Source organism: Fundulus heteroclitus, chromosome 16, assembly GCF_011125445.2.
Source record: "Fundulus heteroclitus isolate FHET01 chromosome 16, MU-UCD_Fhet_4.1, whole genome shotgun sequence".
Lineage (NCBI taxonomy): Eukaryota > Metazoa > Chordata > Actinopteri > Cyprinodontiformes > Fundulidae > Fundulus > Fundulus heteroclitus.
In genome coordinates this window covers 30,369,773-30,384,934 of record NC_046376.1, presented here as the reverse complement: position 1 = coordinate 30,384,934, position 15,162 = coordinate 30,369,773, and the positions used below count along the sequence as shown (strand labels likewise).

The 15,162-nt window shown below is 39.9% G+C and overlaps 1 protein-coding gene across 1 annotated transcript in view; it reads left to right on the top strand.

Moving 5' to 3' along the window:
• The window catches only part of LOC105929905 (microtubule-associated serine/threonine-protein kinase 1), a 98,043-nt gene that overhangs the window by 7,767 nt on the left and 75,114 nt on the right, over positions 1–15,162 (top strand). The window contains exon 2 of the mRNA XM_012867839.3: positions 10,324–10,352. Within this exon, the coding sequence (XP_012723293.2) occupies positions 10,324–10,352 (29 nt within the window). The remainder of the gene's footprint in view (positions 1–10,323; positions 10,353–15,162) is intronic.

Here is a 15,162-nt window from a genome sequence, read left to right as displayed (position 1 = left end):
TTTCCTTCTTATCCTTACTTTATTGAAATAGAGCCGTACAGCAGCTGAAGGAGTGCTGGTACGCAGGATTTGCTACACTCCATGAAAAACTCTTTTTTCTTTCATAAACGGATGGCCAGGTATTCTCTTTCCTTCAGGATTTTTTTTCTTGCTAGAAGAGCAGAATTCATGGTGGCATCAACTATAGAAAGTTGTCCAGCTACTGAAGCAGCAAAGCACCCCCCGACCATCACACTACCACCACTATGCTTGACTGCTGATATGTTTTTGTTTGGTTTTATCGTTGATTCCCTCTTGGAGTAATTTGGTGTGATGTCTACTCCTGGTAAGGTTCACCGCTGGACCATGTTTTTTTTATTTTTTATTATTCCTTTGTGAATAATAACTCTACATGTTCTTTGGAGTCCTAAAGCCTTGACTTGCTTGGTAGCACTTTCCAGATTAATAGATCATTTTGTTTCTCACCTGTTTTCCCATTTCTTCCGATCAGATGTGTTGCTTTTTGGGACGCTTTAGCCTACTTCACAGTGTCAGGCAGGTCATTTCTGATGGATTTATTCAACAGGTCAGGCAGCAATCAGGCCTCAGTTTGACTAATTTTAATGGAGCCAAAAAAGTGATTAATCCAAAGCTATTCATGATATAACTAAAACATACATTCACATTGGTTTGGATAGCTTTTTTCCACTAATACAACTGTTTTGCATTTACTCATGTTATCTTAAACTGGTTTTAAAATTTCTTTGATCATCTGAAACATTAAAAGTGTGACAAAAAGAAAATACTTTTTCTCACTGCAGCGGATCAATAAATGTTATCTCTTAGTATAACACGGAAAGTGGCACGGTAAAGGATGGCTTCAGTTCATTTAATGAGTTAATTATATCTATGTAAGCTGAGCAGGATATGGTCTGATATGAGGAGGCAGAGATGGAAACAGTTTGTTTGCACTTTGTTTCATGGTTCACCTTAGTTAACATATGAACATATGGCTGGAATACAGTTAGAGTTTCTCTCCTTGCTGCAACAATTTAGACAACGCAACCTGAATAAGCACAATGCTATCCTAAAGCAGACATGCAAACTTAGATTGCAATCTTCTGGTTACTGCTTATTATTAACAAATGTGATAAAAATCCTATCAGGTCGTAAACACAACCAGATTTTTTATCCTGAGAAATTTTCATTAATAATAACATTTCTGTCTGCCATAAAAATCAAACAGCTGCTGGTCTGACCGTCTAAAGGCAACTGTGTCGATTCTGTGTTTGCCCCAGGATGTTAACGCTTTGAATTTTAATCAGTGGATAACCTTTTCTTCCACCACTTAATCTACATCATTGTTAAATGACCAATTGGGGGACTGGAGTGGCATTTGGGGATGCCAGTTTTGGGGAACAAACTGAATTATTATGGCCTGATGATGATTTTACTGCTGAGGGGGCAAAACCTAAATGGTAAATGGCTTTTTCCTTGTACAGCTCTTGATAAAGAGTTTGTGATGGCGGTTTTACTGCAACAGCAATTTCCCTCTAGGATTATTAAAGTATTTCTGATTCTGATCAAGTCCAATTCGGCCAAATTGGCCAAGGACACAACAACTGAGATGTCCAAAGCAGGGGATTGAACCAGCAACCCACCAGTTGCAGGACAAACTCTCCAACCTGCGCCACTGTTGACTAATAATGCTAATGTATGAAAGTAATTTATAGAGGTATGCATTCTGTGACAAAACCTTTCGGTAGAGCTACTATGTGATGGTGTGATCTACTGAGTGATGTCTCCTAAAAATCCACAGGCTCTTAATTTTTTGGTCACAGTCAGGATGGATTTATTCTCAATCTGGTTTCAGTGCATAATTATGGGCATGAATATCCTGCTGATTTTGGGCTTCTTATTATGCATTTGAGCCGTTCTTTTTCCAGGGTCGAATGATCATACAACAATCAATGTCAGTGATTTCTTTTTTTATTTGTGCAAGACTTTGACATCTAGAAGAGTGTTCTTTAATTGTCAAAGCCCAATGTTGGCCCCTGCAAACATCCCTTGAATACATTTAAATTTGTATATCTATCATGATGGCGGTGGCATCATGCTGAAAGTGGCTGCAATGGTAGAAAGAAGGAGAATTACTTTCAAATTCTAGGACTTCTCCTGAAATCAAATGCTGGATAGTTGAAACGTGGACACCATTTGGTCGTCCAATCCGACAATGATCCTAAACATAGCTCGAAAGTGATTTTTGGACTGGACAATGCAGGCTAGTTAAGCTTCTGGGATAGCCACAGCCTCAACCCTGTGGAAAAGCTGGACCAGTGCCAGGAAGCAACTAATATAAATGCATTTTACAAATTCTGATCATACGAAACAGTCAAAGATTTAGCCATAGAGTTTTGCCTCTAGCTTGTTAATGGCCACAACAAAATGTGTGGTTTCTGTGCAACCTGCTAGGACACATTTATCCAAATATCAGTGGGGGTTGGATGAACGTATCTGAGCCTGTTTGTCTAGTTTTGTGTTTTAAAAAAAACCAAACTTAAATCTTTATACCTAGATCCAATCTCTTTTAAAAAGGGAAACACCTAAATTACCATGTGTAAAAACTTTGGCACAGTTTTCAGTACTGCCCAAGGCCTGCATGTTCCAGCATAACATGCTTAATGGAGGCTTTTCTTAAAGCTTCTTGCTCTTGTAAGTCATCTTCTCCTTGACTTTGACAGCTTAGGGCCAATTAGCCAGATCAATGAAGGACAAAGTGAAGGGGGATCAATGGGTTGAATAGTCAGTCTTTGTGAAGAGAGATTTGTCTCAGTTAACATGTAAACCCTGGGGGCCGTGCAGTTGAACATCAGTGTAGCCTTTGACTTCCGAACTAGAGGTGAGGAGAAGGACAGGGTAGCCTATTAATTTTCCTTTTCAGTCATGTCAGGTGAGAATTTCCTGTTTTTGCTCGTTACTTGGCATGCACAGAGTCAACCTTGTGGATGCTGAATGACATCACCAGAATAGAGCACCTTGCCAAAGTATTTTCTCAAATTTCCTGTTACTATTTTGCAACAATAGGTTTGGTTTGGATATGGATTATTGTTGGTAAGAGCCAAAGGCAATTATAAACAAATTCACAAATTGGGGCACCACTTGATGACCAGGATATAATAGTCAAAAACTTCTCAAACAGCAGCGACAATTTCTTGTTGAACACACAAGACTTTATTAACAAAACATTTACTTCAGTGACTAACTCTTTAAGCTAATAATATTCAACTAAGCTGCATACTAAAATGAAAAGAATCCTAGTCTTCTCAGAATGAAAAAATAAATAAAGTATGGAGCAAAAGAACGGATTATAAAACTGAAAACAGCAACCCATAAAATGATGGAGCGATATCACAGTTCAGTGTGTTCATGTATGTTTAGGAACCAAGGTTTGCTGGGAGGTATTTGGGATGAGGTCTGATTAGCTTTAAAACTAATCGTCGACATGATTAGGGACCCGGGCTCCTTTTGGGAATCTGTAATTCTGTCAGATTCTTTTCAATAGATCAGAGAGCCAGTTTTAGGCTCGTCTTTTATTTGACTGGAGACAGCCAGCGGTTACTCAGACAACAGACCACACTGATTTCGGTTCCACGCTGGAAGATGCAGTCTTTTACTTGGCCAGTGAGATCAAGACACTCACCCACATGTTGCCCTGACTCAGTCGTGTGGAAAAAAGAAGAGAAGCTGTGTCTGTGCTCATCCTTCTATACCATCATGATGTTATGGGGATTCTAGCTGCGAAACTCCTCCTTCCTAGAGGCTATCATGGAAATATGACAGCTTCTAGGAAACCCTCCCCCCTCCCCAAGTACTTCAGTCATTGTTCTCATGGCTGGATCCCAACATTAACAAAGAAGAACTTTTATGCATTTTATTTGAAGTTTGTGTATTGAATTTCACAAAGTCTGCAGAGATCTACAGCTCAGATGGGAACCAGTTTATAAACCTGGTCTATTTGAAAGACGAGCATGAAGCATGGGCATAACGGATGGAGGGTATGGGTGGGACATGACCCCACCATTTGAATCTGTGCCCCACCCAAAACACACACACACACACACACACACACACACCTTAATCCATTGTTTACATGTGGTAAGGTGTTTTTCCAAGATGTCTTTAAACACACCATAGACAAACTCCGTGGATTGCAGACGGGAGATGTGCTGCAGTTGAGCAATTTCTTCAGAGTGTGTGTGGATGTTCGGCAAACCAGCCAAAGCCAGCAAAGGCAGAAATCTTTGAAAAGTGTCCCAGTTTCAAATAAACCGTGTAAGTTGAGTAATTTTACTGCGGATGTTAGCTAAATGACGACTCATTAATACATGCCATAATATCGTGTTAAGCTAGATAACAAGAATATTATTGTTACCTCTGTGTCGCATCCCTCTCTAGTCAGTTCATGGCAAGTAGAAACACAAACCTCTTGTTGTGCAATTACACACCGTTTAAAGTTATTTAATGTGTAATAAATAACTCTCTGTTAAGTATTGTCTGGTGAATATCAGCTCTAAAGCTGATGTCAGGACAATAGTTGAAAGGAATTATACGAGCACTAGCGATCTTTTAACAGTAAACTCTGTACACACATAGAATAAATGACAACCTCTCTTCCAGTTCAAGAATTTAATAACAGAAATAAAATGAACATCCAGAGAACATCACTATATCATGCTGTTTATCTGAATTAACAATATTTCGATTAACAAATCCTCTCAGTAGGCTAGTGAAACTTAACTAAACTACTAAGCAAAAAGATAAAAAGAAGCTTAGCAACTATTTACATGGAAAAGAACACAAAAGACAAAGTGGTTGATCCTCATCAGAATAATTCAGGGAATCCTGGTTCATTGGAGATCTGACTTAAAAAAAACATGGAATGAAGTTAAATTAGCTTAACTAATTTAGAACAACATTTGGCATGTGTTTCAACCCATTCACAATGCAAATCCCGAGTTACACAAAACATTATTTGAGGAAACATTTTAAAGAATGATTTGCTCAGTAAGATCATTACTTTAGGGATGCTCGATTTTATTGATGTGATTCTACCTCCGGGAGCTAGGGGTCGCTGCAGCGATCAGTCGCTAAAATCGGTTACTCCTAAAGTTAAAACACCTTTAAATCAACATTAATATTCAATATCAATGCGGGAATAAGGCTCATAGCACTATCGAACGATGGCGGAGCGAAACGAACAAGCCTTATGCGTTAAAACCACTGAGCTATATAATACACTGGAGTGCTAATCACCGTCTGTTTGAACGAGTCACTTTGAAGCCACCAGCCGCCATATTGGTACTCCCTATTTCCCCCCAGTAACTAGGGAATATGTGCGCTACAGCATCGAATAACGAGGATTTTCTCATGTTCAGGGGGGACTTAAGACTTTTAAAATGTCTAATGCCATATAGTTTTATGTTATGTTCTAAAAATATCAAGTACTGAGAAAGTCATGTGCTGAAATATTTTGCATTTTATTCATTTAAATATATATGTTTAACATTTATAAATATATAAATAACAATATACAAAAACATATATTTACATATGTGTATATATATATATATATATATATATATATATATATATATATATATATATATATATATATATATATATATCTATATATATATATATATATATATACACATATATACATACTTATATATACATATATATATATTTAATATGAATAACATGTAAAATATTTTAGCACCTAATTTCCTAGTAGTTGATAGTGTTAGTACATCCACTGACTGTAGAATTACCTATTAAACGTTTTCACTCAGCCAGAAAACTGCTTGTTGTTGCAACCAAATCCTATGGGATTCTGTAAGAGTAGGGAGTAGCAAGATGGCGGCCAGTGACTTCAGTTTTTCGGCAAAATCAGCACTTCAGTGTATTATATAGCTCAGTGGTTAAAACAAGCTATTTTTGAATGTCCGGAAACAGAAGTTACCAGAAGCTAATAACCGTTTTGGCTTGCGGATTTTCGGCGCTTACTTTAAAAGCTTCGGCTTTTATTTTAGTCAGAATGAGTGAGCCGGTTAACATAAACATTAATATACCATCAGTGTATGAAACCCCTGTGGAGATAACATTTGTTATAACCATAAAAACCCACTCGAATCACATCGGCAATGCTATGGTACCGAATGCTAACATGAGCTATGCCCGTTAGCGCTTTGTGTTTAAAAACACCATGTGTACATTACACAAATATTTCCAAATGACCATGTAACCTTTCCCTCTGGTTTCTCTGCCGAACCTGTCGGTGCCTCGTGTGAGTCCGGTCCACTTTGGCCATCCAAGGAGGGGAGCAGTGGAAAAGCAGGGAAAATCATTGGTCTTTCAGCAGCGGGCTAGCCTCTCAGCTTGGGAAGTGGGCAAGGAGGCCGATCCTCGCCGTCTCAAGTCACCTTCCCTGTAACAGCTGAGGAGAAATAAACAAAGCTGTTTTTGGCATGGAGGGATTCTTTCCTCCTGCGCTTGACGGTGGAGTTAACACAGCAGACTTAACTCTGATTTGCCCGGTCATGTCCTCCAGGCGAAGAAGGATTTCTTTCAGGTGCTGGCTTGTGCGTTTTTCGGGCCCTGTGAGGCCACCTCCTCTCCTCCAGTTGTCCCAGGAAGAAGAATGTGGGCAGACTGGGTTGGCGTGCAGGGGTGGCTGGTTAGCCACACTCCCCTCTCCTGGAGGGCTCCAGGAAGAAGAAGCAGACTGAGAGTCTGGTCAGAAGTGCTCTGACCTTTTGTCTGGGGGAGTGGGTTCACAGCAGGCATATTCATCAAAATTCACTCAATTTAGCCATGGCGTGATGGCATACCACTCTTTCATTTCTGTGTAGAACTTGTGGCTTTCCACATGTTTAAACTAAACCTTTATTGCCACAATAGAAAGAGCAGTAGCAGGGAGAGCAAAAGCCAACAGCAGTGAATGATCATGCTGGGTCTTCACGGGTAAGGAGAGGGTTTAACTTGCTGAGTAAAATCTATCTATCTGCAAAGAGAAACCAAGCAGTTATCAGGAGAGAGTTTTCACTGATGTTTCAGAATAACTCTCATTCACACGCTAAAATATTTTATTCTGTTTTGTAAACGGTAGCCCAAGGATAAGGCCATGAATCAGGACAGTGACAAGACTGCAGCACTGAAAGGGAGCGCCTGCAGACAGTGACAGAGCAAGGGATTGAGTCTTTGTTTATTTTAAAAATATATATATATTTTCTGATATGATTTGACTTATGCATTATTTGCATTCTTAAAAGGAAGCAGGGGTATGCCATGCCATTATTCTTAATCTTGATTAATTTTTGCACATCCGTTACATTTGACTAAAATGTGGACGTGTTTAGTGTTGGGTCTCTTTCTATATTCTATCTCCATTCCAATAAATGAAATGTTGAGGCTTATAACCCTATTACCTTCTCACTCCCATTCCATATCATGTGATAAGTAACAATTTGCTCTCAGGAATGTGTTTTTTTTAACCAAACATCTCATGTTCAGTGTTTTCATTTGTCACCTTATGATCTGGCTACCTGCCTTGTAGATGTCAGGGTGTCAACTCAACTCAACCAGAGGTTGGGAGCTAAAACTTTAGAATTTGTTAATTTAAAGATCTAAAGTTGATTGCCCGGTGCTTTATTGTTGCTGTTGGTGATTATGTGGTTCCTTAGCCATTGAAGAGGTGCGAGAGCATGATAGATCACTCAAACAGGCTTTTAAAAAATATGTCTCCCTCACTTTTGAGATGATGGCTACATCCTTGGCAAGAAAACACTCATTGGTGAAAAGTTACACTTTTGACTTCACCCATAAAGTCTGGAGCTTGTTAAATGTCTTGAGGAAAACTAACAATGTACATCTAGCAGGACAACAACCCTATACTTACAGCCAGAGCTATACAGAAATGTATTACATCAAAGCATTATTTCTGTGTTAGAACGGCTTAGTCAAAGTTCCAGAAACAAGCCACACTTTGGAAAAATGTTTGAAACCATGTGTCCTTTCCCTTCTACTTCCTAGTCCTGTGTTTATTTGTGTTGGGCTGTCACATACTGTAAAACCAAATAAATTACATGGATGTTTGTGGACGTAATGTGACAATATGTGAGAAAGACAAACGTAATTCTTTGCAGGTCTTTTTTATGCTACCATAGCTGGTCCACACTTATTTTTTTTCCAGCCATGTTTTTCCTAATGTGAAGGCTGAGCTAGTCACATCAACTGTGTTCACCAGGTAGCTGACAGCACACTAACGCTCAACAGAAAGTCACGCTCAATGATAAAGCTGTTGGTGTGAAATCACCACCCCCACTAACCTTTTTACACTCTCCACTCCCTTCTCGTGTGCGCCCACTGTGCCCCCACCCTCCATCTCTGGCTCACAGAGCCAGGCGGGTCTGGCACTGCTTGCACCGTTTTTATTTGGTGCTATGAGAGTTTGCAGTCATCTGCACTTAAGAGATAGGGGGTGGTGGGTGTGGTAAGGCTGTCAGAAACGCATAGACAAATGCAAACAGCACAAATCTGCATGCCCACACAAACTGTGTCACTGTCACACGGCTGTTGAAGTAATCAGGACAAGCTGTCAGACTTGTTCTTCGTGATTAGGGTCACTGTGAAGCAATTTACATCAGTCTGCGAACAGTTCAATCACGATTTCACATCGACAGCGCAGCAGGCCTGGAAGGTCTTTGATTTCTTAAGTGCCGTGCTCGGTGCTGCAGCTGAGAGAGCTTAGGTGACCAAAATTAGACTTATACAGTGGAGGGGCTCAATTGGTCTGTGATTCTTTTATGTTGTACTTCTTGTTTGATTTTTGTGTTCAATGGAAGCAATTGAAAAACGCCGAAGAGCACAAAAAATACTTCAAAAGTTGGTAGTTACACTCATTGTATCACTGTGAATATAACATTGATCAAATTTTTTATTGAAAGCACATTCCCCCACCCCACCCCCATCCGTCAAACACACACACACTCCATGTTGAGACACGTTAAAGTTGCTCTTTAATTTACCAAGTTGCCAGTATTTTTAATATAAATGAAGTCTTAATTTTATTTTTTCTGCAGTTTTATTTAACTAGAAAACTCTCACTGAGATTACAAACCTCTTTTTACAAGAGAGTCCTGACCTCCAAGATAATTTCAAATATACAAAAAACAAGACAAAAACAAAGAACACTTTTCAGAAACATCTACAACAAGATCTACCCCCCCCCCCCCCCCCCGCCTCAAGTCCTAAACTCTTTTAAAAAGTGGTCAGAGAGATGAGGGCATTCTGCAATCAATTCCTGGCAAATTCAGTTCAATTTAGTTAATTCACAAATATGGTCTCGATGCACTTAACAAGTGAAAGTCAGTTCAATTAAATCCAGTCAAACTAATAGACTCAAAGTGCCGTACATTCTAGTATAATCCTAGTGACTCAATAATACAATCAATGTCAATTTATTATTCAAATTGGATGAAAAAAGGTCATCTGTTTAAGGTAACAAAGCCTGTCGCACTGACGTCCTGCAATCCCCCATACTAAGCATGCAGTTGTTGAACAGAACCTGCTCTCCAGTTTGGTCAGGACACTTGGGACTGTGAGAAGGTAGATGTTCTGAGAGCTTAGAGAGTACGATCCCACATCATTTTTTGAGACTTCACCACAGAATGGCCGGCTTAAAACGTGACGATGTGGCACGCTCTTTGTTTCAAACCTGTGACATACTCAGCAACTTTTTTGATTTAAACAACTCCTGTGACCATTATTTCTTCTCCACATGCACAATTTATGCACCAAGATGGTTGCATTTGTTTGGCTACTTTCAACCAGCGCTTTTCATTGCAAGAAAACCTTCAGACTGAGAAACATGGACCCCCAAACTCTAATTCACTCCTATTACATTTCTGCACACAATGCTCTTCCAAAACTACTTCAGAAGTGAAAGATCTCTTGTACCTTAAAAAGTATTCATACCCTATGGATCTTTGTTTAAACCATTTTCATTTTTTCATAAATAAAAATCAGCATTTAAATTATTTCTAAATAGCTGAATATGAATTAAACCTGTTTGGCTGGTAAAGTGTCTTAACAAGACATACTGTAAGTTGGTACTGTACAAATAAGTTCTACTGGATGTACCCCCCCCCCACACCCAAAAAAAAAAAAAAACACTTCCACTGATTATGTTGTTTTAAAATGCAGGCCTATCTCTAAATGTTCATATGAATCTGTTTTGTGTACCTGATCTCTTTTTCTTTTTCTTTTTGTTGTTGCTGCCAGCAGGACTTACCACTCCCTCGCAAAAACAGCAGGTGAGTGTTACCTTTGTTTACTTCCTCTCCCGCTCTCTGCGTGCTCTTTCCTCTCCTCTCCTTTCATGTAAATCACAGTAATACAGCACACATGAATCTGGCGTGTCAGTGTGAGTTTGATATTTAGTTTGAGAGCTGTCTGTCAGGAGGCTTCATTGGGGCTGGTGGTGTTGCGTTGTAGCGTATGTGTGAAAAAAACGAGGAAGAGGAGGAGGAGGCATCCTGCACAGCAGCTGGAGTGTGTCATGCTGATTAAGACCAGCTGAGATCTGTGGATTGTGTCCATGGTGCTAAAATCTATTTATCGTTGATACTTCTCGGTCATTAATCCATCAGTGCTCTACTTTCCATTTTTTCCACCTACTTTTCCACACCTGCTTGATCCATTTAATGTTCTCGTTCCCTCTGATCCTTTCTGGGCGTTTTCGCTATCACAAACGCTATCGTATCAGTGGCAGAGTGTTATAAAGTCGCATTTGACAAGACATGTAACAGTCAAACATATATCAGTTTATAATATTTCCCTTGTTTCACCAGTTTTATGTAACCTGCAGAGAATCAACAGACTATAAGATATTTTAAAAGAGATGTAGAACACATAAACAATTGTAATTTAATAGTCAAAAAATTTAATTGCATCCATCACTGAGACCACAAATTAAGCACAAAGAGGATCACCTTTAGCTAACTTTTAGGGATGGTACAAGTTTTTTTAAAGTGGGGATTAATGAGGAGTTATGAGAAGTTAAGTAGGAGTTATGAGAAGAGAGAGACTTAAGGATATACCTTCTGTCACTTTTTAATTGACGGATGATTTATGACCCTAATCATTTCCGGTCCCCCTTTGATTTCCGGCCCCTCCCCATTTCCGGTCCCCTCCCCCACTTCCGGTTTACCTGACTCCGCCAGATAGATTTGCTCCGCATATCCATCTGGAAACCTTCCGTTGAAGTAATTTTGGGAAGGGGCGAAAATACTGGTTAGCTGATTGGCCTATGTTGGTGATAGACGGGCCAAATGAACCAATCAGATTCGTCGTCGCACGTAACAGAGCGACGACGAAAACACAACCACAAGCCAAGCTGCTCTTGCTGCTGCAGGTAAAGGCTCGTTAGCTCAGCAAAGAAATACTCTGTAATTCCGATAAAACTTGCTCGATAGCCACGCTAACGCTAGTTTCATCGGCTGAAGCCGCCATGCTGTTAAGACTGAACTGACGCGCTTCCCGTTGCGTCACACCTCAAGCCGCCTCAAAGCCAACGCTGATTGGACGTTCGTTTGGTGAACGGCTCCAAATTTTCTTTAACGGAGGGTAGCCAGACTGATCTGCGAGTGAAACCTTGAAAGCTCGCGAGATCAGGATGGTCTCACGAGGCTAACATCCGGTCCCCTCCCCCACTTCCGGTCCCCCTTTGATTTCCGGCCCCTCCCCATTTCCGGTCCCCTCCCCCACTTCCGGTCCCCTCCCCCACTTCCGGAATCCATACCCCTCCCCATTTCCGGTCCCCTCCCCCACTTACGGAATCCATACCCCTCCCCCATTTCCGGTCCCCTCCCCCACTCCAGGAAGCCGTACCCCTCCCCCATTTCCGGCCCCCTCCCCCACTCTAGGAATTCGAAACTGACACAGATTCAACAAATAGGATCTTCTCACCAACATGACAATCAAAAACGGGGTTTACCGGTCGATGGTTTCTTCCGCGCAACTCCGAGACAGGCTCAAGATAAAACAACTCCGGTTATTTTTCTGCTTGACGCATGGCGTGACAAGATGATAGCAGACCGGATGTCAACGCTGTTCTGCAACTGTTGCAACTGGAGAGATGTTTTGAGGATCAAGAAAGTGGTAGCTTTTTAGACCCGCCCTCCTCACAACAGCCAATACCTCCCCCCTTCAACGTTAACCACACCCCTTCTCAGTATAAGAAAAAACAACCAGGCAGACCGATCGGGACCTCCATGCAACTTCACTGACCAGACTTCTAACATCTGAAACCATGAGGAACTACGCGGGCAGCGGTTTGACGGTCTATGGGCTGGATAGCGAACCTACTCCACCACCGTCTCCTTCAACCGCTCAGCCGCTAAACCGCAAGACTCTACGTAAGCTCTGCTGAATACGAATCCTACGTGAAAAAACCTCCGTCCCGCATCTCTATACGGTGAAATAGAGGATCCTTAATCTTTAATCCTGATATAAAGATTAATTCAGTTTGGCGGGACAACATAAAGCGTCTTAATAGTGCAGCCGCTCACTCTCTTACTGATCACGACCCCAAGTTTCACGAGATCTGTTAAGGAGGGGAGGAGTTGTGTCAAACACGTGTGGCACTGCAGGAAGGGGGACAATATCGATCTTTGCTGACTTGCAGTCAGCAAATTCGTGCAGGGCATTATCTTATCATTTCATACATCTAACAGCAAAACCGTCGCTTTCAACAAGCATGACATCCTTTCATTGTTAGTTAATAAACAAAAACACCGAGCCTCTCTGTTATCTTAATCAACAGACTGACTGGTCAGCGTAGACATCATACTTCCTGGTTAACTAGGGAGCCGAACAGGAAACCTCCCCCTTATCTCAATAAGCCACTGACCACCGCAGCTCAGTAAAAGTCAAAACGGTCAGTAAAAGTCATTACGCTGGTAGAAGTCACGCCTTTCTTATCCTACAACTCTCTTAGTTAAAATATAGTTGTTGTTTTTGTTTTTTACCAACTCTGAAGGCAGCCATCTCTCTACAGATTATACTAATATTTGTCCTGTCACCTGTACATGTCCTAACTATGGCTCTTATAAACTAATGATTGTTCAGACAATTAATCGTGTAATTGTTAAAAATGTACAAATTCTGCTGATTCTTAACATAATTACTTAAGCTAATTCTATGAGTAATAGAAATGAAAAAAAAGCTAAATCGGTGAATATTTCACTCTGAATAACAAGGCTAAATCTTCAACTAAAAAAGTTCTAGGATCAAAATGTTAAAAGTTCAGCCCTTTCTGGTGGACTTGCAAATGCAGTGCAAATGCATCTGTAGTGAAAATAGTCACAAAAAGTATCAAGTTACACCTGTACATTACATTCTGGAGTTTTTCTTTTTTTAGAATAGAATAGATTTTATTCTATTTATATAAAACAGATCCTACTAGTGTACTGCAGGGACAATGTTAAACTAGGGTTTTTTTAGTCGACAAATCATAATATAATGATAATGACACATTTATCAAATAAGGTACACATCTAGTTTAAATTAAGGTATGATAAATACTACCTTTTTCATATCATTCTGGCACAGTTTTAACACAATAGAAATAGCTGTACCGTCCCAAAGTGGGGAGATTCAGGTGACAGCTGACTTTAGACAATACTGATTAAAATGGAACAAAGCTCAATTTAAAGTTAAGTTAGTACAGCAAAGGAAAAAGAAAACAAACTGCAATTATTAATACATAAGGCCTAGTCAGATAACAATTGAAAAATAAAAACAAGTTCATTTGCAGAATAATGTAATATTTTAAACATATTTTGTTACACAAATTAACAAAAACTGCAAAGACTTTCTCCACAAAACAGAACCAAAACCAAACTTTGCTCTCAATATATTGCTCTGATAAGACTCTGCAGGTTTTTTCACTGGAACCTGCTCATTCTGCTCCACCTTGTCGTCTCCATCTTTAAACTAAAAAACTAGATGCTTTGATTTTGCCTCTCCCCCATAGTTCATTTTATAGAACTCAGGGTTTCCCCAGAACTTGGGCTAATCTTTGCAGTAGGTGTTTTGGTGGGTTGAGGGGTGTTTGCGGTTAACTGTGCCGGCGGGGATTTTTACCAAAATATTGATTTTCATCATTAAAAACAGCAGAACAGTATAGCGTTGTACCAGACAAGTACAAGTTAGGTAACCAAAATAAGAAGAACATGATTTTTAATTGTGATGGCAGAAATATCCAGTTAGTAGCTTTTGGTTTTACGGTTATAAACATTGATCCATTATTTGGTGGATATAAAGGCTGCTGATCATCAGCCGGCTGCAAGCAGCAACAGAAATCCATGCAGGGTACAGGCCGGCCTGCAGCACAGTAAAAATGCAGAGGTTGCTATCAGCAATACCTGTTGGCGTGTAATCAGTAGAGCCAACATTTGCACTGCCGATTGTTTTTTTTTTTTTTTTTTTTTTTTTTTTTTTTCACACAAACCACGGTCTGTTTGTACTAACAGACCGATCTAGACTTAGGTTAAATCAGTCAGTTTGGAAGTGGCTTTTTTCTTTTTTGAATAATGCCAGTAATTGTCTAAACTTTCTCTTTTATTTGACAAAATTGCTGACAAGCACAAAATGGTTGGATTTTGTTTGGAAATCAGTGGCAACCGCAGAACAACAGACTCTCTAACAGCCAAACCAGTGCTACAAATCCTCTAAAGCTACATGAGGTGAACCTTGAACTAAGGGGGGAGTTTTGTGGTGGATAGATGCTAAACTTTCTTCAGTGATATTTTTCATTTAGTTTCCAAACACACCTAGAACCAGCACCATTGGTTAAAAAATGTAGTTGAACATGTGGAGAGGTTTAGCCTGTATAAGTTTTGACCCTGTCTAGAGCGGCAAACCCCCACAATGAATTCACAGCTTTTCACCAAATTGCTTGTCTTAATTTTTTTTTTCTTCCAAAATTCATCTCCACGATCAGTGTATGTAAACTTCTGACTGGAAAAATACCAGGATATGTTGTCCCTGTATAGGTGAAACCAAACCGTAACAACTATTTAAAAATATGTAAACAGTTTTAATTGACGAATTAACTCTTCT